Raw genomic sequence first — 23323 nt, forward strand, 5'->3', positions numbered from 1 at the left:
ACGAAAATCGATGTTTCAAAGCGGCCATTGCAGAGTTTGGGCTTGATTGACATTTTAATTAATGTTCTGTTAGGTACACCTTTCGTATCGTAATAGTTTCTGTTTGCTCCCGATGGCTCCTGCCCACATTCCAATCACATGATTGGCTTTTGTTGTGGGCTGAGTGGAAAAGTAACTGTTACAGAATTCATTATTTAAGGCTTCAGAGAAATTCAATTTCGTCTAACCTAATAGAGACACATGATAAAATAGGCGACTTCTTTGACAAAGTTACAATTTACTTAATTAACTTTCGCTAACGAAAAATGAGTGAAGGTACTTATTTGGCTTGTCTGTGTAAATATTATTTATATGGCACCATGATGCCATAGCTCTCAAATGAATTTAGTTGTAGCTTTATAGCGAATATCTCGTATAAATCGAGTTTAGTTATATTATGCATTATAGTAGAAAAAGTCGTCGGAGTTGCCGGAGCTGTTGTATGTCATAGCTGGGACATGGGTAGTCTTTTAGATCCTGCGAACCCGCATGCAGCGGCTCCCTGCAACAAACAGAAATGACCTTAAATATAATTTCCTAAATATTCAGCTTTTTGCCAATTTTTTATGCCGACATTGGTGGAGTAGGTCTTGATGTGGATAGGTTTATTACTAGTTTAAGTCAAGAATATAATATTAATAAGAAATAAATAAAAAATAAATTAATAAAGTATAATTAATATGTGTTCATAATAATAATTTGTAATAACACTATATACCAATGGTTGATGTCTGCTATGATTAATAATAACATGCCAAATTCCCTTCGTATTAGACATGATAATTGATTAGCCATCATCGGCCATTATAATATAACTGTTGTGCATCGGACTATCCACAGGCTTTGTAATTACTGAAATACGTTAATATTAGTACAAATAAATATCATAAATCTGGAGCGTTTTTGTCCCAAAGACCACTTATTAAAATTAGTTTATGTTCTAGAAAGAAATCTAAATAAGTTTTTAAATTGAAATTCCTAAGCTAGAAAATAAAAAAATATTTTTAGCAGAATTTGTTCTTCGTTTGTTTGTTAAGACGAATAATTAAGGTAAATTAAGGTGTAAAGTTTGTCATATCTTTATCGGTACCGCATATCAAATAAATTGAGGTCTATACAAAATTTACGAGTTTTCCAACGACCACCTCTGCAATAGTAGGGATAAAACCCGCATAATTGCTTACGGAACATTATTATCGTTTCCCTTTTCACTATTGAATACAAGAATCTTTATATTTATTTCTATTGAAGCAATCATTGTCAGAGCGTTAACTAACTCTTGCCCGCGGCTTTGCCTGGATATAAATTTTCCCACTAGCGAGTAGCCAATATCACTTTCTACCCCTCAAAATAATCTCTGCCATTTCATCTCTAAACAAAAAATAAAACTTATAGACATAGGTCGTCTCAGGTATGGGGTACGCCACTGCCAGCAGGCAGAAATGATAACTCAGGGGTGGATATCAGTTCTTTACTAATAAAATACTTATACAAAGGTTGTGGATCAGTGGTCGCCTTTCCACACAAGGTCACAATACACTATATTATGAGAATGCACACAAGATCAAGTTAGGGTTTGCGCGGGAAACGTTAAAGTTAGGCGTAGTATCGCCTTCGCGGTTTATCCTCGACTGCCCTAACGGCTGCACGTGCGGGAGACGCGCCGGCCGTTACAGAGGGGCGCGGGAGGTGAGGTGAACCTTATTGGCAAGCGTCCCTGCTGCACGTGCGTGAGACGCGCCGACCGTTACAGAGGGGCGCGGGAGGTGAGGCGAACCTTATTGGCAGGCGTCCGCGAGAGGCCCTTGTGGGTAAGACACGGGTACCTACAAGACTACGGTTTACTATATACTCCCCCTCTAGTTCAGGTGTACGCCCTCGTTCCTGGACTAGCTGCTCTTTTACCTTCTTCGGTCGTCCGCGTTTCTTGACGGGGTTAACAGGTTCCGGCGGAGTATCATCGTTACTAATGAACGGGGTCAAATCTTGAACATGGTATTTCCCTATAATCTCGTGAGGCAGCTCCATACGCGCAATGTTGTACGTCGTAGGGCTTATCTTCTTGGTGATGACGTAAGGACCATCGCGTCTCGGCATAAATTTTGCAGTGAGAGCCTTTGAACCTTTGCTCAAGAGGTGCGATTTTAGTAGCACCTTATCACCCACCTTGTATTCTACCCGCCGACGCGACTGGTCGGCGTATTCTTTCGCCTTGTCCTGTTGCTTCTCGACTCGTTCTCTGATCGCCGACAACGAGCTGAGGAATCGTCGTAAGTAGGGTGTTATTTGTGGAACAAAGTTATCTTTGTCCAGTATGGCACGTTGGTCATGTGTTGCTTCCGAAGGTGACCGCAGCTCTCTTCCGAATGTCAGGTACGCCGGTGTTGTTCCTGTTGTACGGCACACGGCACTATTTAGAGCAAATCTGATCACCGGCAAGTTCTTGGGCCAGGTACTATGGTCTCCTTCAACCAATCGTGCTAACTGTGCCTTAAGGTCGCGGTTTTTTTCTTTCTGCTGGGTTGGCTTCTGGGTGGTACAGTGGCACCAAGTTCTGTGTCACACCCAAAACTGACATACATTGACGCATGACTGCCGAAATGAACTGAACTCCGTTGTCGGATATGATCCGACGAGGCAACCCAAACCGCATGAAGAATTCTTCGATGAGGACACGTGCGCAGGCTTCAGCTGTAGCATCCTTAAGTGCGTATAGTTCTACCCATCTTGTGGCCGTGTCTTCAACGAGCAATATCCACCGTTCCCCTTCCTCTCCTTCCGGTAATGGGCCGAATAGATCTATGGCCAACACCTCGTTACGTTGATTCATGACGGGCGTCTGGAGGAGGCCTGGAGGCTTGTTATTGGTGGCCTTGTATCGTTGGCATTGAACGCAGGCTTTCACGTAGTCGGCTATTATCCTGCGCATTCCTGTGAAGAAGTATAGCTGTGATACTTTCTTGTAAGTATTGTCAATACCAGGATGCCCTGCTACTGCAGAGTCATGACATGATGTCTTGCTGTTGACCAGCTGGAACTACGAGTTGTGGTGATTCACTGTCCGAGTCGGGGTTATACCGGTACAAGACTCCTTGATCCATCATATATCCCCGCTCTGTCCATCGCTTGGCTGCGACTTCATCGGTGGCTTCGAGCTCCTTGACAATCTTCTCCAGTTCTGGATCTGCCAGCTGTTCCTGTCTCAACAGATCCGGTTTCTTCACAGGTACGTCTATTATTACAGAGCAAATGCCGCATTGATCGCGGGTTTCTCCTGAGCAGATCGGCCTACTTAGTGTGTCGGCCACAACATTTGCTTTACCTGGAGTATACTGGAATTGTATATCAAACGACTGGAGTTTGAGAGCCCACCGCACTAACCGACCGGTTGGTGATTTTAAGGTCAGCAGCCAGCGGAGTGGTTGGTGATCACTTCCTATAATAACGGGTTGCCCATCGAGGTATGCTCTGAAACGTTCGACTGCCCATACCACCGCCAGAGCTTCACGCTCGGTGGTAGAGTAGTTTCGTTCCGCTGAGGTAAGGAGTCGACTCGCGTACTCAATTGGTCTTTCCTCTTTTAACTCCCCCTGAAGTAACACAGCTCCTAAAGCGTAATTACTGGCATCCGTTCGTAATATAAAAGGCCGACTAAAATCAGCTTGGATCAAAATTGGGGCTGAAGTCAGCAACCGCTTGAGCTCATTGAAAGCTTGTAATTGAGCTGCACCCCAAGTCCATGGTTGGTTCTTTCGTGTCAAACGCGTTAATGGTTCAGCCACTTGGGAAAAGTTAGGAATGAATTTCCTAAACCACGAGCACGTTTGAAGGAAAGTTCTCATATGCTTGAGATTTGCCGGTTCCTTCATTTCGAGTACGGCGATAACCTTATCATTGTCGATGGAGACGCCTTCTTGTGTGATTATGTGTCCAAGGTACTTTACTCTCTCCCTTGCAAAAACACATTTCTCTCTATTTACATGGAGGTTATATTCAGTCAAGCGCTCGAAAACTGCCTCGAGGTCTTTGAGGTGCTGTTGGAACCCACCTGAGATTATCAGAAGGTCATCTAAGTAGGCTAACAGGACTACGTCCTTTAATGATGCGCAGGAGCGGAGGCGGTCGATCAGCCGCTGGAATGTGGCCGGCGCGTTCTTGAGGCCGAAAGGCATGCGCTTAAAGCGATATATGCCGAGCGGAGATATGAAGGCTGTTTTATCCCTGTCTTCTATCTGGACGCTCACTTGCCAGTACCCAGATCTGAGGTCCAGCGTGCTCATGAAGCAGTTCCTTTTTGTTGATTGCAGGAGCTCATCAATTAGTGGCATAGGGTACGTGTCCGATTTGGTAACAGCGTTCAGGCGCCTGTAATCTACACAGAACCTGACGCCACCACGAGCCTTAGGTATCATCAACGCTGGAGCGCACCATGCGGACTCGCACTCTTCAATTATATCTGCCTGCAGCATTTTCTCAATTTCTTTTTTCATCACCTCTTTCTTCGCGGGATTCAAACGGTATGGGGGCACTGCTATCGGTGGGTGTTCACCTGTATCTATACGGTGCTCCGCGAAAGGCGTGGGAGCTCCCCCTAGACGGAAAATGTGCGCGTGCTTAACGAGGATCTGAGCGAGTTCTGAGTACCCTCGTCATCCCGGAGAACATCTGTAGAGGCACAAGTAGTGCCACGCGAAGTTGGTTCAAAAAATAGCGTATGTTTAACGCGATGATCGTTGTCAAAATACCATAATTCCTTGGAGAAATTAATAACGACACCCATAGCCCTAAGGAAATCTATACCGAGTAATGTCTCGTTGTCGCCGGACTCGGGGAAAATAAGAAATGGTATTGTGATGATAACGTGTTCCAACCGCACCTGCAACGCGGTAGTGAGAACGTTCATTTCGCGTGCGTGGCCATCGGCGAGTTTAATATTCCTCGTCGAGGGCGTGAGCGGGTGGCCTTTGCGTAGAAGGAGAGCATATAGTGTGTGACCGGCAATACAGTGTTTCGCGGCAGTATCAATTAAAGCTGTACCATTTACTCCCAAAATCTCGATTTTGAAAATGGGACGTAAGTCGCGACGTTTGACGGGCCTATCGCCGACGCTACATGCCAACAAGTCGTCATCGTCCTTAACACGCACATAATTATCATCATAACAATATATTAAATTCACATCATCAGTAACGTTACTGTTTCTTTCATCCGTTGATTTTTGCGAAAAATCTGACTTATTACAGGTTTTATATTTTGAAAATTTATTACATATAAAATCCGACTTAATACACTTTTGGTTAATATGTGAACCAATCGGATGAGCATCGTGATCATGATTGTTGTATGTATCGTTCGCGAATAAAATGTCCGATTGACAGAACTCATTTTCATAAGGAATACCGGTCAGCATTTCACTATTAAAATAGTCATTGTTCACTGTATTTAACGAACGATTTTGAAAGTCACGATCGCGCACGGGTAATTCGAGACTATAGAACTTTTCCGATTTATTTACGTAATTTACGGCACTTTCACTCGCGTTATTGTCATGACTGTAAGACTCACCTCTGTCCTCTAACTTACGACACTGTTCACGTCGGTGACCGTAGCGCTTGCAGTAGGTACAGTAGGGACGTGCATGACCCGAGCCGGAGGCCGAGGTCGTCGGAGGAGCCTGAGGTGTCGCGTTCACGCCAGGCGCTCCGCGCGCTTGCGGCTGCGGGGGCGCGGGCGCGTGCAGGGCTGCGGCGGCGCGGTGCGGCGGCGGCGAAACAGAGGCCGCAGGCCGCGCGCGCATCGCGGGCGTGCCTCGTTCCCGCGCTTCGCCGCCAGCGGAGGGGGCCGGAGCGGCGCGGAAAGTACTCGCGCCGGCGGACGGCGATGGCCTCGCTGTTGATGCTCGTCGTACCTCTTCTCCCATGGAGTCTTCAATATTTCTCGCGTGTTTAAGTAATTCGGCGAATGTCGTAAACTCCTCTCTGCGGAGTCGTTTTCTTATACGAATGTTTAACAGGCCGTATATCATATCTAGTTTCACTTTTTCAGTTAAGTCACTCGGTGGCAACCTTGCCAACAAGGCGCGAGCTTTCGCCACGAACACGTCTGTATTTTCTTTCCCTTGTTCGTTTTCGAACAAGTCGCGGTATATTCTGTGGGGCGGCCGTCGGTCGCCGTAAGCGCTTCTTAAGTTAAATACGACCTCGTCCCACGTAGATATTTGACTCTTAATGCCCTGCCACCAGGTGGCCGCATCATACGTCAACAACATTGACATTCCTTTAATTGCGTTGGTATCAGCCACGTTGGCGCACTCTTTGTAGCTTTCCACTGCGTCTATGAATCCTTCTATCGATTCGTTCGGTGCGCCGCTAAATACCGCCTTACACCGCGCAAAATTACCGTTTTCGGCCGTCGGCGCGGGAGTCGAGGTCATTGCGCGGTTTCCCATAATACTATCCAGGATTTCTTTTATCGCATTTGTTTGTGTTCTCTGAAGACCTTCCAGGAGCATGGAAACACTCTCTTGCGAGTATGTTGCGTCAGCGAAGTGAGGGGCGGGGGGGGGTTGGGGAAAGCGTGTTGCATCATCCCCCTCGCCGTCATGCTGGTACTCCTGTTGTTGTTGTCTGGTACGCGTCATTATTATTAACTGAAATAACGGATAGTTCGTACGAATTCAACCACACAACACGAATCGTTTAACCACTAATCCACCCACTGTTGGGACGCCAGATATAGACATAGGTCGTCTCAGGTATGGGGTACGCCACTGCCAGCAGGCAGAAATGATAACTCAGGGGTGGATATCAGTTCTTTACTAATAAAATACTTATACAAAGGTTGTGGATCAGTGGTCGCCTTTCCACACAAGGTCACAATACACTATATTATGAGAATGCACACAAGATCAAGTTAGGGTTTGCGCGGGAAACGTTAAAGTTAGGCGTAGTATCGCCTTCGCGGTTTATCCTCGACTGCCCTAACGGCTGCACGTGCGGGAGACGCGCCGGCCGTTACAGAGGGGCGCGGGAGGTGAGGTGAACCTTATTGGCAAGCGTCCCTGCTGCACGTGCGTGAGACGCGCCGACCGTTACAGAGGGGCGCGGGAGGTGAGGCGAACCTTATTGGCAGGCGTCCGCGAAAGGCCCTTGTGGGTAAGACACGGGTACCTACAAGACTACGGTTTACTATATACTATCAAATCCATCCGTTGCTATATTTCCTTGATACTGACATATCATACAATGTTTCATTTTATTAGACAAAGAAGCAAAGACCTGTACTATGTACATTTTACCCAAAAATCTCTATATCGGTTGATAAAAAAATGAATAATAAAACCTCACATATTAATGTACAAAAATAAAAGACAAGCGTAAACAAAATCTACAAAAGAAACAAAAGCATTTAGAATTCCCTTACAAGTAACATTGTCATGTCAACCAAATATTTCATATTTCTTACAACAAAAAACGTTATATTTCGCGACATTAAAATGACGTGAGATCAAGTAGTAAGAAAATGTAAAGGTGGGATGCAAATAACCTCTGGCGCTGGAAACGTGATGCGGGAAGTTTGTAAGCATGATGTGAATACCTAAGTTGTGGCACCTCTGCAACCGGATAACTGCGAGTGACTACAATATACTGAAGTCACTGTAAGCCAGGCAGAGGCGGTGGCCCTTATCGCAAACGTGATTTGAATACCGCGTAGACTTTTATTCGACCAATATGACAAAAATGTTTGCGACAACTGCGCTTTGAATACACAAATTCTGGAAATTATAAACTCCGAGTTATTGTTGCTGTAAACTTGACAAAGTATTGGACCTTGTTAGCGCGTTGTGTTGCAAGGAAATCGTTGTTCTGTTTCAAATGAAACTGTAATGCAATTTTATTGGCGAGCGGGAGTTTCCTTTACATTTTGTGACAAATAGTTTGCGAATGGGGAAATGGGGTATTGATTAAAGTTTTGCGTTTAAAATATTAGCTTTGTAAAATTTTATCAAATTTCAAACGGAATCACATATGAATTTTGATCCATCATGAATAAAATCCGATGGCCACACGACTGCGCGAAATGCCAGCGCTTTTCTCGATGCCTCCGCATGCGGATTACAAAGATTAAAGATACGTGGTTTATTTATGAATATGCGCAGAATTCTTCTAACACCTACTATGAAATGTGTAAAAATTATATAATTTAGTTAAAACATTACAAAGACTTATTTCCATAACATGCGACAGATATTAAAATAGCGAAGTTATTTATGAAACTATTCTATTACTGTTTAAATGTAATAGGGTATTATGTTCATATTGAAAATAGATTATACATATCATGTATAAAATAAATGTACCTATAGATATACGCCTAACAATAGACAAGGAATAATTTCGAATTACTTACACACAATCATTCGTAGTCTCCGTAGTATCGATTTTCATTAGACTGCTGCATCGAAAACTACGCTTTCTAGACTGGGGTAGAAGCCTTTAAAAATAATGAAAAGATAAAAAAAATCGCAGTCGGATGAAACCCATTAGAAAAGGAGGGGAATATGATGAAAATAAAAGGAAAAATAAATTACGGTCAATCCGAGTTCGGGAAGCGGGAGGGGGGAGCTTTTAAGAGAAAAAAATGGTTTCTCTCGATTTCCGACAAAACTACAAGTCCTACAGAAAAAAGTTCAATGGCAAAGTTGTAGGTAATTAAAAGTTCTACAACTTTTGTATTCACAATTTTTTCACATAACCTCAAAATTTAGGTGAAAAATTCAAAAAACCAAGTTTTTGGTCTTTTATTTTTATCTACTTCAAAATTTATTGTTTTTCAACGAAATTTGGTGGAAACCTACTTTATTATGTCCCAAATACACTGTAATTTATTTGATGGAAAATGTTTATTTTTTCGCCTTATTTTGAATTAATACCAAAAAAACAACCTAATTTTCAATCGAAAAGTCACCCGTCAAAATATCAGCTTTTTTCAAAAACTGGGGGTGCCTTTTATTCATTGAAATCTCTACTTTCATATGGTGTAAAAAAAATAAACACCACCATAGTAAATGTTCTCAGGAAATGCATACAAACAGTGTGAAAATTAGCTTTTACTAAATCAGGCACACTTCTCGAACTACCTGAAATGTTTTTATCGACATCATTTTGCTTTTGAATATGCTGTAAAATATTAAACTTAGAACAGATAATTATTTTTCTTTTGAAATATTACCGAAAAGCCGATACAAGAGAAGATATAGAGTTCGAGAAGTGTGCCTGATTTAGTAAAAGCTAATTTTCACACTGTTTGTATGCATTTCCTGAGAACATTTACTATGGTGGTGTTTATTTTTTTTACACCATATGAAAGTAGAGATTTCAATGAATAAAAGGCATCCCAAGTTTTTTAAAAAAGCTGATATTTTGACGGGTGACTTTTCGATTGAAAATTAGGTTGTTTTTTTGGTATTAATTCAAAATAAGGCGAAAAAATAAATATTTTCAATCAAATAAATTACAGTGTATTTGGGACATAATAAACTAAGTTGTCATCAAATTTCGTAGAAAAACAATTAATTTTGAAGTAGATAAAAATAAAAAACCAAAAAGTTGGTTTTTTGAAATTTTCACCTAAATTTTGAGGTTATGTGAAAAAATTGTGAATACAAAAGATGTAGATCCTTTTATTACCTACAACTTTGCCATTGAACTTTTTTCCGTAGGACTTGTAGTTTTGTCGGAAATCGAGAGAGACCATTTTTTTCTCTTAAAACCTCCCCCCTCCCACTTCCCGAACTCGGATTGACCGTAATTTATTTTTCCTTACATTTTTATCATATTCCCTTAATTTTATAATGGGTTTCATCCGACTGCGATTTTTTTTTGTTTCAAAAATTATCTACTCTAGTCTATTCAGTATTACAAGAAACAAAAACGGTTTGAAAATGTAAAACTAGGCCGATATCCAGTGACGTTTTACTATAAAAAGACTTTTTAAAATTCACACACTACATATTCCTATTTCAAAAGGCAATAACAGGAGTCCGTCATTCGTTTTGAATATCCTATCCAGAAATATGCAGCCATGAAGCGGAATATGGAATGAACGATTTCTAAAACTATGCCGCGTCTCCCAAAAGTATCGATAGCGTCAATTCTAAAGAATAGTTCGCTATTTTGAAAAGTGGAGAAACCGTGATTGAATATTCGGTGCGTTAAGTAAGAAGTTGTGTGCGTTCATTATACTTTCAGTATCCCATGAGCATCTGCAATACCGCTTTTTAGAATCTGTTTTTTTGTGTCTTTCTCTTCTCAAACATTATAGAAAAAATATACTTGTTGTTTATAAATAACTTACAACTGTTAGCAATATTAAGTTCCCAAACTTAATAACTTATAACAGTACTAAAAGATTATTACATTAAGATACAAACAAATCAAAACAAAAGGAGTTTGTTAAGACATAAATAGGAGTATGGCAAAACGTCGTATAAGTTGTCCCAACTTTCGATCCTACAGAGACTAATGAAATATTTACTGCGTATTTTGAATTTTTTACGCTCGTTTGCACTCGTGTTCCCTTGGCAAAAATATCAGTCGCGGGGCACACGTAAAGTTGCGAACTTTTATAAGATTTTCATATAAATATAGAATATATGTTTACCCTTAGGAGACTTAGACGAGCGTAAAACCATTCCATTGTCCGACCCTTTTTAAGGGCGCGTGAATTCTCCGAGGAGTGTGTGAAGTCGACTTCACTCCAGGCTTTAAGCGACGTATGCTTTACATTATAAAATACACTTTATTTCCTTAACTTTCGACTTAAATTTGTAGAACGTAATATGCAGATTTACTCGATGTCTTAATTTTTCGTCATTTAATATTTACAAGAAACAACTCTCAAAGATTTCATTACATTATTGTCTTGGGAGTTTTTAACATACAAACGTGCTTTGATTTCAACAATGTAATGTTTATTGATTGTGAATTTACTTTAAATTGCCTCCATTCGAAAATTCTATGACGCAATAGTTAAAAAATTCATTCCAAATAAGTTTTACATGATTGTGCCAATTCATACCACTCAAGTTCAATGAATATTGATTTCGAGAACGTGGAAAGAATTTATGAACACAAAAAGATGTCCCTTACTAAAAAATATCGTGACATATCACAGCTATTTCTCTAAGCACCGAGTGTATCCGTCACGCGGAGAGTAAAAGATAAAGCTCCTTCAGGAAATGGCCTATTCACCGCCCTTTTTAGAGCTATTGGGTATTAGCAATTTGCTTTGTGTGACTCCTTCACAAAAGTAGGATTGCATTGTGGAAGATAAGGAAAAAGGCGCAGATAATTAACTTTCAAGTGGAAGTTAAAGGGAATGGAACCGTTTTAGACTTTAAAATGTCTCGTGTTTTTACGAGTGTCAATAAGCGCAATTGGTACTTATTTAGTGTGACTTCAGGAGAGTTCTGATATTCGAATTAAACTTTCGAAGTATATTATGTTTCAAATCAACCAACATTTTTCAACCAATTTTTTAAATAGATACGTTTTAAGTATCAAGTTTAATCAATTCGATACACGTTTAAAAGCTAAAAAATATGTTATGTATATGAATAATAAGCATACACAAATAATAAACAAGCTAGAACTCTATACTTAACATTTTCATTCCACTTTACCTACAAAATAATAGATTTGAAATTACGCACAAGAATAAACACAACTCCCCACATTGTATGTAAATGTAGCCACATTGATAGATGGAAACACTTACATTTAGCTCTTTTTGATTGCTATCCTTTCCACAGAACTACAACGATACAATCTCAAAGAACTTTTCTTCCTGGCCAAACTTCCTGCGCTGTCAGACCCGTATCAAATAATAGAGGATTCTCCTCTGACCTCATCTTATCTTGTCGAATTTACACTGAATTAAATATCTGAGTGATTTGTTCAGACAAATTGAGCGTCCATTTCCAATACGCTTCGAAATTATTAAACTTCCCACCAATTAGTGACCACGCTGTTAGCAAAATTGGGACTGAACTTTTATGAATTTTATGGATAGTATTTTATGTGATGAAACTATTTACAGAATATATCTAGATAGATAAATAATTCATTTAAAATGATTAATGTACTTCCATGCATTTATATTGTACTGTATTATATTTTGTGCATTTAAACAAATTCAATCAGTTTATGGGGTTATAATATTTTTAGGAAAATAATTTTATGCATACGATATGATTTTTAATAATATTAATTAATAATGCATTATATTTTATATTAGTTATTTAAAACAAATGTAAATAAATATATAGTAAAAACAAAAACGGGAAAACTTGTAACCCTAGTCTAAGACAACACTCGGCGGAAACTGCTAATTAACCGCATGCATATTCTGTATTAATTAAAAAAGCGCGAACTCCATCAATATCCTTTCCCGCAGATAATAAAGATGTTCCTGCAACTGACGCTTTGATTTATTTGAGGGCATGTTATCTGTCAGGGCGCTTCTACAGCCTACACAATCAATCTACCGCGGACTGTAGGCTTGTCCTAGTTTATACGCTCATTTCAATTGTCCCGATGTTCGTAAATTCTATTTTTCCGTTATTCATTTCATATAGCTTCGAATAAGCCGTAATCCTTTGTCATATCCGATTGTAGGTCGAGCGATCGGTTAAGTGAGTAATCAGTGAAGAATGGAGCTTTATCATCTATATTTTGTATTATCTGTATTAGTGTCACCTGAATTAGTCCGTAATTGAAGCTAACTGTAACTGTAGCTGAAGTTACCTACTATTGATATGATATGCATATTGATCACTGTTTTGAATTTAATTGGATTGGCAACAATTTATTATATCGGTTTAATAGTGCGTTTGCCACTAAGGAAAATTAAAAAAACAACATCAAGGGACAGGTACAGAAAATATTGCTAATCAAATTAGCATTTTAATCGACATTTCTGCATGAAATTAAATATAGAAGCTGTAGGTCTGTGGATCATTTTTACACGAACACCAAAACATCTCGAGAGATATTATATAATATATTGAATATACTAGATTTCCGCCCGCGGCTTCGCCCGCGTTTGCAAAGGAAAACCCGCATAGTTCCCGTTCCCGTGGGATTTCCGGGATAAAAAGTATCCTATGTGTTAATCCAAGTTACCCTCTATATGTGTGCTAAATTTAATTGTAATCGGTTTAGTAGTTTTTACGTGAAAGAGTAACAAACATCCATACATCCTTACAAACTTTCGCCTTTATAATATACTAGACTAGATTTCCGCCCGCGGCTTCGCCCGCGTTTTCAAAGGAAAACCCGCATAGTTTCTGTTCCCGTGGGATTTCCGGGATAAAACCTATCCTATGTGTTAATCCAAGTTACCCTCTATATGTGTGCTAAATTTCATTGTAATCGGTTCAGTAGTTTTTACGTGAAAGAGTAACAAACATCCATACATCCATACATCCATACATCCATACATCCATACAAACTTTCTCCTTTATAATAGTATTAAGATTATATAAAGTATATCTCTCTTAATAAGTAGACTAAAATTATTTTATTATACTTTCGTTCAATTTCCAAAAGTACACGTAAAAATGCACGGCAAATAAACTGTTATCACTTCTAATTTCACTATCATTTTCTGTACAAAACATATTATTTGTGACAAAACGTACAAATACAGCATAAATTATTTGAATTTAAACGGCCCAGTAGAGATAATTATTACGAAATAGTAATAGGATTTGTTTCTAAATTTAAGCTATGAATAGCTCATGCATTTGTATGAATATTATTAATTTATTTGTTTGTTTGGTCGTCATATTTGTGTTATATCTGTGCCTATTTAAACTACAATTATAATACAAACTTATATTAATTTTTATTTTATAGTGCATACTTGCTATTGCAAGTATGCACTATAAAATAAAAAAAGTCTTACATTCATTTGATTGGATGATACAGTATTATCTTTACTAATACAAACATTGATATATACATAATATTGTATACAATTAAATAATTTAGTTCTTGATTGACTGTGTGAATATCAAGATGGGATAAATCAAGTCTGTCTATCTCAACAAGCTCACTGCGAAGGATTAATATGTCTTTGTTAGATTTACGATCATGCGAATTAGGCTTTAAAGTTGCTAGTTCTCACTTGTCATCAACGTTGGTAACACCAGTTAGCAGTTAAAACCACGAGTTTGCAACTGTATTACTACACTCGTGTACACACTTTTTAATTTCCAAATTGAATCTATTAGAGTTTGTTATACAATTATAAACTATTTTTATAGGGAAAGAATGAATAGAGTTCAGATATTTATTTTACAAAAATAATAATTCGACACCCTCTATCGGTTGCTAATTGATATTATAATACTTAGGTAGGTAATAGTATTCTTTAGAGATGTAATTATTATTTGTATAGATAACATAGATAGAGATATATTTATATAAAGAAACACGGGAAAATTTGTACACCTGAAATATGTTTGACATTTTTAACCTAATCCCTCCATCTACCATTTTCATACCTTAATTCACTTACGTTCAAACTGACAACTGACAACCTTTGTGCTCGGAAAGGAAACGCAAAATATTAAAAAGAATTTATTAATCGTACAAAATATTTTCAGCACTAATAAGCGTCTCGAAAAAATATGAGAAACACGACTCTGACACAATACTGGAACATCAGTCAAGTCACAAACAAGATTACAATGTAATCAATCAGAAGGGGGCGAAACGTCGACGGCAATTAATCAAGTAATGTCGTAGCAAACACTGACAGAGCATTCTGTGAGCTCGAGGAGATGCTAAAATGTTGAGCCTTCAAGATGCAGCGTTCAGCGTTCAGCTGCATAAACATTTTATCGTAATCAGTTCATTACTGGATCGACTTTCATTCGAAAATGTTAGTGGAGTTACTTTTACGCAACTAGCTTCTATGCTCTTAGCCACCGTATCATGAATTTAAAGCTTTATTTAATGCCTACTCGAAGATTTTATTGTGGAGTGTGAATCTTAGACGTAGGGTTAATCTGTATGATATTTTAGTTATTGTATCATGAAGCAGTTGAATATGATCTTCTTCATCATTTTCATCCGTATAATTTTTTATATTTTTTATACGGATGAAAATGATACTTGTTAAATGTTTTTAATTTAAACGTTTAACGTTTAACATTCAAAGCTCGGTCCACATCCTACTTATATTATAAATACGAACGTTTAAAAGGATGGGTGTTTGTTAATCTTTCACGGGAAACCACAACACGAATATTGATAATATAAAACTTGGCAGTGATGTAATTTAAGTCTTAATAAGGGATGCTAAATGAAGTGATATGATTATTTCTTTAAAAATACATTTCTCGCTACACATCCTCGCAAACATTATTGGTGGAAACCCATTACATATTTTCACAGCACTGCTAGGCATCCTCGCACGACACCTCCCCTCGCACAATGGATAAGCACCCTAACACATTAGCTATAAAAATATTCAATTTTTCCCGCGGCTTCGTCCGCGGCTAAAACCGCGCGACACAGCTAGTTTATATAAAAATTTGTAAGGTGGGAAAAGAAAATTCGAACATTTCTGTGGTAGTGAATACTGGGAACGTATTTCTGTAGCTGTTTCGCTGATCAATTTTCGTAACGTGCAAATATTAAGCTTTCTACCTTTGTACACTGAATTTTTTTAGTTTCCATCGACGTCGGATGAAAGTGTTCTTGTTTTAGCAATAACGATAACAGCAAAAAAGGATTTTCATAAAACAATCTATGGAGATTTTAATATATTAAAACTATAATCTTGTAAAATGGTGGATGATCTGGAGGATAAACACGAAACATATTCATTAGTGATATTAATTAAAATAGCAGCATTTTAACAAAATAAATTCTATAATTCTTACATTTTTTATTAATTAATAACATAATTGAATGGACAATAGACATGCCAAGCTATCCATTTACAACGAATACGTAGAAGTAACAAATGCGTACTAATTACAAAAAGTTGACAATCATTTCCAAGATAATAACATTAATAATCGTATTAATCATTTGCCGGGCGAATTTACTCCGCATTAATGGTGCGACGTAATTCACAAAGAGCTTTCACGTGTATTGTACTCTATCCCGTATCTTTTTCAAGTCATGGATATGGTGATAAATGAGATCGACGTTGAAAAAACCGCCACCACCCGTGAAGGACAAAGCGAATTTGTTGAACTCAACAAATGAAACGAAACTACGTAATTGGCTTTGTTTCCGTCAAATGACTCGTTCCAGACTGGCGTCCTTACTCCATCGTCCATGAATGACCGGTGGTAATTAGCGATAGTCCTTATGATTATGTTATATGCTACGATTACTTGCTTAATTAATTTGTTGGTCAACCTTTTCCAAATTATTCGCGATGTGATGATTAATTTTATTTAGATTAATGAAATTCTGAAACTAAATGTTAAATGTTAAAATGAAATTAAATGTTAAAATATCATGTCAGTGTATTGAATACACGTGGCGTAATGATCAACCTGAATAAGCAAGTTTAACAAAAACCCTAAAATAGAGGGTAAAGAACTCGGTTATCATAATTATAGCTATCTAATATCTCTTTTATCTTCAAACCTTCCCGTGCCTCATAAAGCTTTTATCAAAGATTTCTGAAAAGTCCTTGATATACAAACCTCTACCCACTTTAAGTTTATTGATTCATCTGATATAATATATATACATTTCGTTTCAAAGAATTGACCGTACTTAAATAAACACTCGGCTTAATTCTTTGACCCAAAGCAGGATTACCTGAGGGCCAAGAGAATAGCAGAAAGAGCTCTAAGATCTCAACCCCGAATAAACATGTTTATCTCGAACAAAATTGCTTTCTTCCCGAAATTTAAAAGAACTAAACTTACTTCAATCTACTTTTGAATGGTTTGGACGAAAACTATGAGAGATAAGGTAAAATTGACTGTTCATTTTAGAGAGTGTATTTTCGGTCCAAATCAAACTAATTCGAACATTGTAAACCACTGGGTTGTTTGGTTCACTTTACTATTTGCGCTGAGTTCATAAACAATTATACGAGTATTACTATTGACGACAAATTAACAAGGTTCGTTTGACATAACATTTGTTATACGTAAATAAATTCACATTATACTTATTTATTTCTCTTCTCTTGAAATGTCTTACCAAATGTATTAAAAGACATTAATTGTGAAACAAATAAAACAAAGAATATTTTACAGACTTTATTGCTTATAGTACCGTGAATCTAATAAGTTTAATACCATTAAGGGCTCCCCAAGAATTAACATTGCGCTGTTTATCCGTGACGTTTTATGAATATTATTTGTATTGTATCCATTGCCAAGGCAATTCTATCTTACGCATTTGAATGTGAAACAAAATTTCATCCTGTTTATTGCGTCTACGAGATTTTCAACTTTTCTTAATTAAATCAAGGCTTATAAACCCTAATAATATGTATTGTCTTTCGTTTTCCTTTTAACATAATGTCTAAAATCGTAATAGTTTTCTCTGTATCTTTAATATATTATTTTAACAGCATATTTCGATAAAACATCACAGATCATCAACCCTATCTACTGAATATCATAAATTAGAAACGTGGTTCACACCTTTCATTCGTACAAATACGTCTGGGAACAAGATACCTAGCAACGCTTTCTCCAATGAATTTGACGAAACAACACCTTTAAACTTTACATTACCACCCACAGTGCTCATTCTCTACGAGTCTACATTTTCTGTACTCGGGTATCAAGTAAAGTAACGGACTTAAGAGAAGTTAATGACTCAGAAGTTTCCAAACTTCGCACTCCAGATAGAAGCACGATACGAAATTGGCTTGTAAGTTAAATCTTTCGCAATCAAAATGTAGATATGTACCGCTAGCGTCAAGGTGCACAATAGAAATGGATAAATCGATTTTCTTTTGTATTACATATTTTTGTTACTAACATAATATCTGAGCTTTACTTGTTTTACAAAATACCACCTATTTCTCTAAGCCTTTTTAATAATTTTTCCATTTCTTCTAAAACATCATTCTAACGCAAGGTTTTCATGGATAGCAAAGTTTTGGCATACCACAAGTTGCTTTTATTATTTGTCTTTATTACAGGAATAGGAATCTATACACTACCTTTCCATGTGTGAATTTTGAAAACCGTAATTTTGTTATAACTCAAATACTAAACAGTTCACACAAAGAAGCAACATAACAATATTAAGTCGACGTTCATATCCATATGAAGTGAACAAAATGAGATTACAATAAGAAGTAACAACGAAAGATCTACATCGGCTTCCCCGTCAATAGACACTGGAGTCCTTAGTTAATTCACAAACCGGGCTACAATGCAGTCTTGTAGTGGATGCTGCTCGTTAATTAGCACGGAAATAGCGCTTCGGAGCTAACTCGAGCTTCAAAGTTGAAACTTTACTCCTAAGTACTTTCGCGAGAAGAGAAATGCCAAAGAGATATCGTGTGTTAGTGATACGCTTGCCTTTGTTTTGATGTACACGACGCGTAATTAATGATTTGTGTTTATAGAATCATGATACGTTAACCCTTAAATTGTCACCCCTAGATAACTTGTGTTTATAATGTCCAAATTTGGAGGATGTGTTGGAATTAGGATAGAAAAGAGGAAAATGAAAAAAAAAATTAAAAATTTTAATTTTTTCTATTGTTTTCACTATGTCACATAAAACGGACATTGCCAATTATATGTACATGTTCGAACCGTCACATATAACGGACATTGCACATTATTCCTGCAACCGTGGTACATGAATACAATGCACATTTTCAACTCTGTAATTCAAAATTATTATCAAATTATAATTATGAACGATCTAGAATAAGCTTTTCAAACATCTGTCTTAAAATGTTGGTTAAAACTTTAACGATATCGTTAAAAATAATGGATTTTAAAAAACGACACTACCAAAAATCACAGCCTAAGAATAGGCTAAGAATTGGAATAGAAATAGTATTACATAGCCTGAGAACTTATCTAATACACCAAGAAAGTCCTCTTCCCATTCCTTATATTGTACAGATTGAAATGTGTTTGCTTCATCGTATGCAAAGAAGTCGTATACCATGCTTGAGGTACCAAAACAAACAGGAAATTTAAATCGCTTTTTTTTGGATTCTTTGGCATATATTATATCCATTTTCTGCAAGTTTTTTAATTTGTAAGGTATTATTATTTAAATTTTCAAACATTGGGTGGTATTTCTGGTAAGTAACATCATGCTGTGGCTGAAGAACTACTGAGAAGTAGGGAAGATTCATCTCGCACCGCATATAATGGCTGTAATTCTGCAGCAATAATATTTTGTTGATGGTATAAATTCTGACTTTTTGGGTCTTCATTGTGTCTCAAATCAATATGTCGTATAATTCCGAAGGTATGGTGCTGGGGGTAAATGATTGACACTGTTATCATAGTGAAATCAATCCCGTAGGTCTACATTTCCTTCAAAATCGTCATCTCAACTCAACGCCAGACTCTTCAGCTTCCGCCAGAGGTAGGGAGGGAATTTTTTATTGATTGCCAAGTCATGCTCCTCTAAAACATATTAAAAATAGAGAAAAATATATCAAAATGATGACGTTGAAAATGGAGGGCCTTATTGGCAACGTCCGTTACATAGGACATGTGAAGAATACCCTAGTATATACTCCAAGTTGTCAACGTCCGTTTTATGGGACATCGTATATAAACTAAGATTTCTATTCCAAATATTGTAAAATATGTAAAAATTATGTCAAAATACTATACTTACAATCGTATTCTAACTAATAATATAACATTATAAGCAAAATAGCCAAAATACTTACAGTTATTATCAATTTTATCGGGAGAGTCAAGAGATCCGTTTTTTGCAATTTTCAAATGGTCACCATTCGCGACTGTACTTCGCTTTGGTAAAAAAAGCTACATGTACGCGAAGGACATAGCTAGTACCTTCCCAATATACCGATTAGCAAAGCTTAGGTCTGCTATAACAGCGCCAGCATGTGTGTAAATACTATGTCCTTTAAAACTGACGAAATCAATTTAAGGGTTAAGATGTGACACAGTAAGGAATATTTCATAGGATGTTTAGTTTTGAATCAATATATATACGATCACAATAAACTACCACTTTTAATATATTATCATTTATCACATAACCTTTTTTATAGATACATATTAATAAAAACGATTCGTATTCTTTTGTATGAAACGACGAGTATCAAAAGAATATCTAAATCTTTTATAAGCCCGTGCTCAAATTATCTGTACTTAAAATTCATCAGTAAAATTTTAGAACATAAAATCCCATCGCTAAGAAACAGACAAACATTATTTATAACCCCACACTTTTTTCCTCTTACAGTGATTAGAACATCACAATATACTCAATTATAGAGCGAACTGGAACAAAACAATAAAATAAGTTTATGTAGCTAAAGGGCATAAAGTTCTGGCATGTGAAATAAGAAAATAAGAAATTCAAATTGTGAATGCAATAACCATAAAACAGCACTTTCACTACAAGACACGCTATAACACGTGGTGTACACTTCTCACGGAAAATAAATTTCCCCCGAATGTCAAGACGGAACCCAAATGTATTCACGAATGTCGTTTTATCGGCAAATATATCATTTTTTCGACATTAAGGTTGATTTATGTGTTCTTGGAAATAACAATTCAATTCAACACAAGTCGCTCTTGAATTATTGGATTGGTTCCGGAAGAGTATATGAAGCTTTCTAGTTGAAATTACTTGGATATGAATACTAAAGATGGCTAAGATTTACAGTGTTTCCAAGTTTTGTCACTTATATAAATTTATTAAAAATAATTCAAGAAATGTTATTAAATACTTAATCAATAAAAAAGGCTTTTTATTTTTAATCCATAATCCTTATTTTACATTGTTTATACATTTTTAATTATTTATACTACCTTAAAAGTTGAAATTATTAAATTATAAAATAAATATGATATACCTAAATTGATCAAATTAATTATATAATTTCCATACAACTAATTTATAGATGACATCAAAATTGGCACGTGAGCTCCTATAATATTTAATGAGAAAAAGTTAATTACGCAAAAGGCTATTTAATTTCCTTAAAATCCTGTGGGTACGCTTGCTACATCCATAAAAGTAAATTATATTATTCTTTGTTCCTATTGTGAATAATAAATTGACTTGTTTTGACGGATCATAAACAATATGAACATCTTTTATCCCAAGGTGCTTATAAAATACACTGGGTTTAAAATATAACAGTATCTACCTTTTCTTTTTATTAAAAGTTTCTAATGAGGCAAGGAGCCGATACATTTTTTATACAAAAATAATGACCGACATTTATTCAGATACCTATTTATTAAAATCCGTTTATTTTCTTGTTATTTTAGTAATGAAAAATAACTTAATATATGTTCTAATATTTAATATTTCTTAAATATGAGAATACTATGATATCAGATATACGAAGGTTTATAGACAATATTTATTTATGCTCACTACTTCGTTAATTATAGAGATGCTCAAAGCACCATACTTGTAGTTTATTTTTTATAAAACACTAGATTTCCGCCCGCGGCTTCGTCCGCGTTTTCAAAGGAAAACCCGCATAGTTCCCGTTCCCGTGGGATTTCCGGGATAAAACCTATCCTATGTGTTAATCCAAGTTACCCTCTATATGTGTGCTAAATTTCATTGTAATCGGTTCAGTAGTTTTTACGTGAAAGAGTAACAAACATCCATACATCCATACATCCATACTTACAAACTTTCGCCTTTATAATAGTATTAAGATAAGTGTGTCCACTGAAGCAATTACCAGTATGAAATCCATTTTAACATTTTAAATCCATTTGTACTCTATACTTATTTTTGATAAACATTTGTGCAAAACTTGTTGAAAATCTATGTTAAATGGAGCATCAATTCACCTGTGAGCAACACCGTCTCGTGCGCTGTACGTTTATATCTAATCGGTGTGAAGTATTCCAAGATATTGAACAATGTGTAGCAATACACAATACGAGATATTTATTTTAATACACAGTCATAAAAAGCAACAACACATACGCGGAGAATTCGGCTCACAAATTCTGAATAGTTCACAATTAGAATAACAGTCAACAAGGGTAAAATCAACACAATCACAATCGAATTGCTGGTCGTAAATAATTGATTTTCAATTGCTTTAGTTATTTCTGGCTAGATCTAATCGTTGGATGAGTGTAAAGCGTTATTATCTAACAAATGTGCTAATGGCAATAGTTCTGTATACATTATTGCGGCACTCGAGCTTTGAATAATACACCGATATTAGGAATAGGACTGCTACGAGCCAATTATCATTTATTAATATGTATTTAGGCGTGCGATTTGCTCTATTATCTACGACGTCTTGGCTTGCTTGGTTACATAAATATGTCGTTATAATGTTCAATGTTCATATTATACGTCTATTAATTACTATTTTGTTTTCGTTTCAGTTACATTTGCTAACAGCTATTTTAGCTGGATAGTTGTCCTTGAAGTACGAGATTGATAGTATATATTATAACCTATATTAGTATTATATTTAATTAAATATATCTAATGAATACCAATACCGTAGTAAAATAAGCTTAACGTATTAACAAGGCTTTCTTTAGAAAAATGTATAGTAAAATAATTTAATAAAGCAAGCAGGTTTCAGGAAAAATCGTAGCATATTACCATATTCATACAATTCAACAAGTCTTGGAAAAATATAAGAAACATCAGAACGGTATCTATGTATTGTCTTTATTGATTATTATTCAAAGGCACTCGACAGTCACATAAATATATCTGGTTGAGTTTAAAACAGCAAGGAAAGGAAAATATACAATTGAGAAAATCCATGTTAGAAACAGGAGCAGTATAAAATTGGAATAGAAAGATGACCCTTTTCCTATAAGCAAAAGCGACAGACAAGGAAATCCATTATCTCTCGAACTGCTCAATACTTTATTAGAATCTGTCTTTAGAAAATAGGAGGACCATGGTTTTACGGAAAAATAAAGTTCTTGAAAAACACAAAAAACGTCCCTGTAAAAATCCGACATAATGTCTACAAACAAAGTATCACCACTAGTCACTACTCAGAATATTTAATCTCCAAGGAAGTAAGAAAGAAAAATAATAATATA

The 23323-nt window shown here is 36.5% G+C and overlaps 1 protein-coding gene across 1 annotated transcript; it reads right to left on the bottom strand.

Moving 5' to 3' along the window:
* Window positions 1-441: 441 nt before the first annotated feature.
* Window positions 442-2968, bottom strand: LOC149486615 (protein NYNRIN-like). Its single transcript, XM_089697915.1, has 3 exons — window positions 2688-2968; window positions 1892-2593; window positions 442-541 (listed from the first exon to the last, which is right to left on the bottom strand). The coding sequence occupies exons 1-3, from the start codon at window positions 2966-2968 to the stop codon at window positions 442-444; spliced, it is 1083 nt and encodes a 360-aa protein (XP_089554041.1).
* Between the last annotated feature and the right edge of the window lie 20355 nt (window positions 2969-23323).

This window comes from Colias philodice, chromosome 8 (assembly GCF_061535455.1).
Source record: "Colias philodice isolate Cphi_HAF_F1 chromosome 8, ilColPhil1 Martin Lab GWU primary, whole genome shotgun sequence".
NCBI lineage: Eukaryota > Metazoa > Arthropoda > Insecta > Lepidoptera > Pieridae > Colias > Colias philodice.

Bases quoted from the DNA above. Each gene is read 5' to 3' on its own strand.
- LOC149486615 (XM_089697915.1), bottom strand. From the start codon at position 2,968: ATGCGCAGGATAATAGCCGACTACGTGAAAGCCTGCGTTCAATGCCAA. The intron at 2,594-2,687 runs GTTTGGGTTGCC...GGTGTGACACAG, and splicing joins ATCGAAGAATTCTTCATGCG to AACTTGGTGCCACTGTACCA. The intron at 542-1,891 runs GTATATAGTAAA...TGTTTGTTGCAG, and splicing joins ACACCTGAACTAGAGGGGGA to GGAGCCGCTGCATGCGGGTT.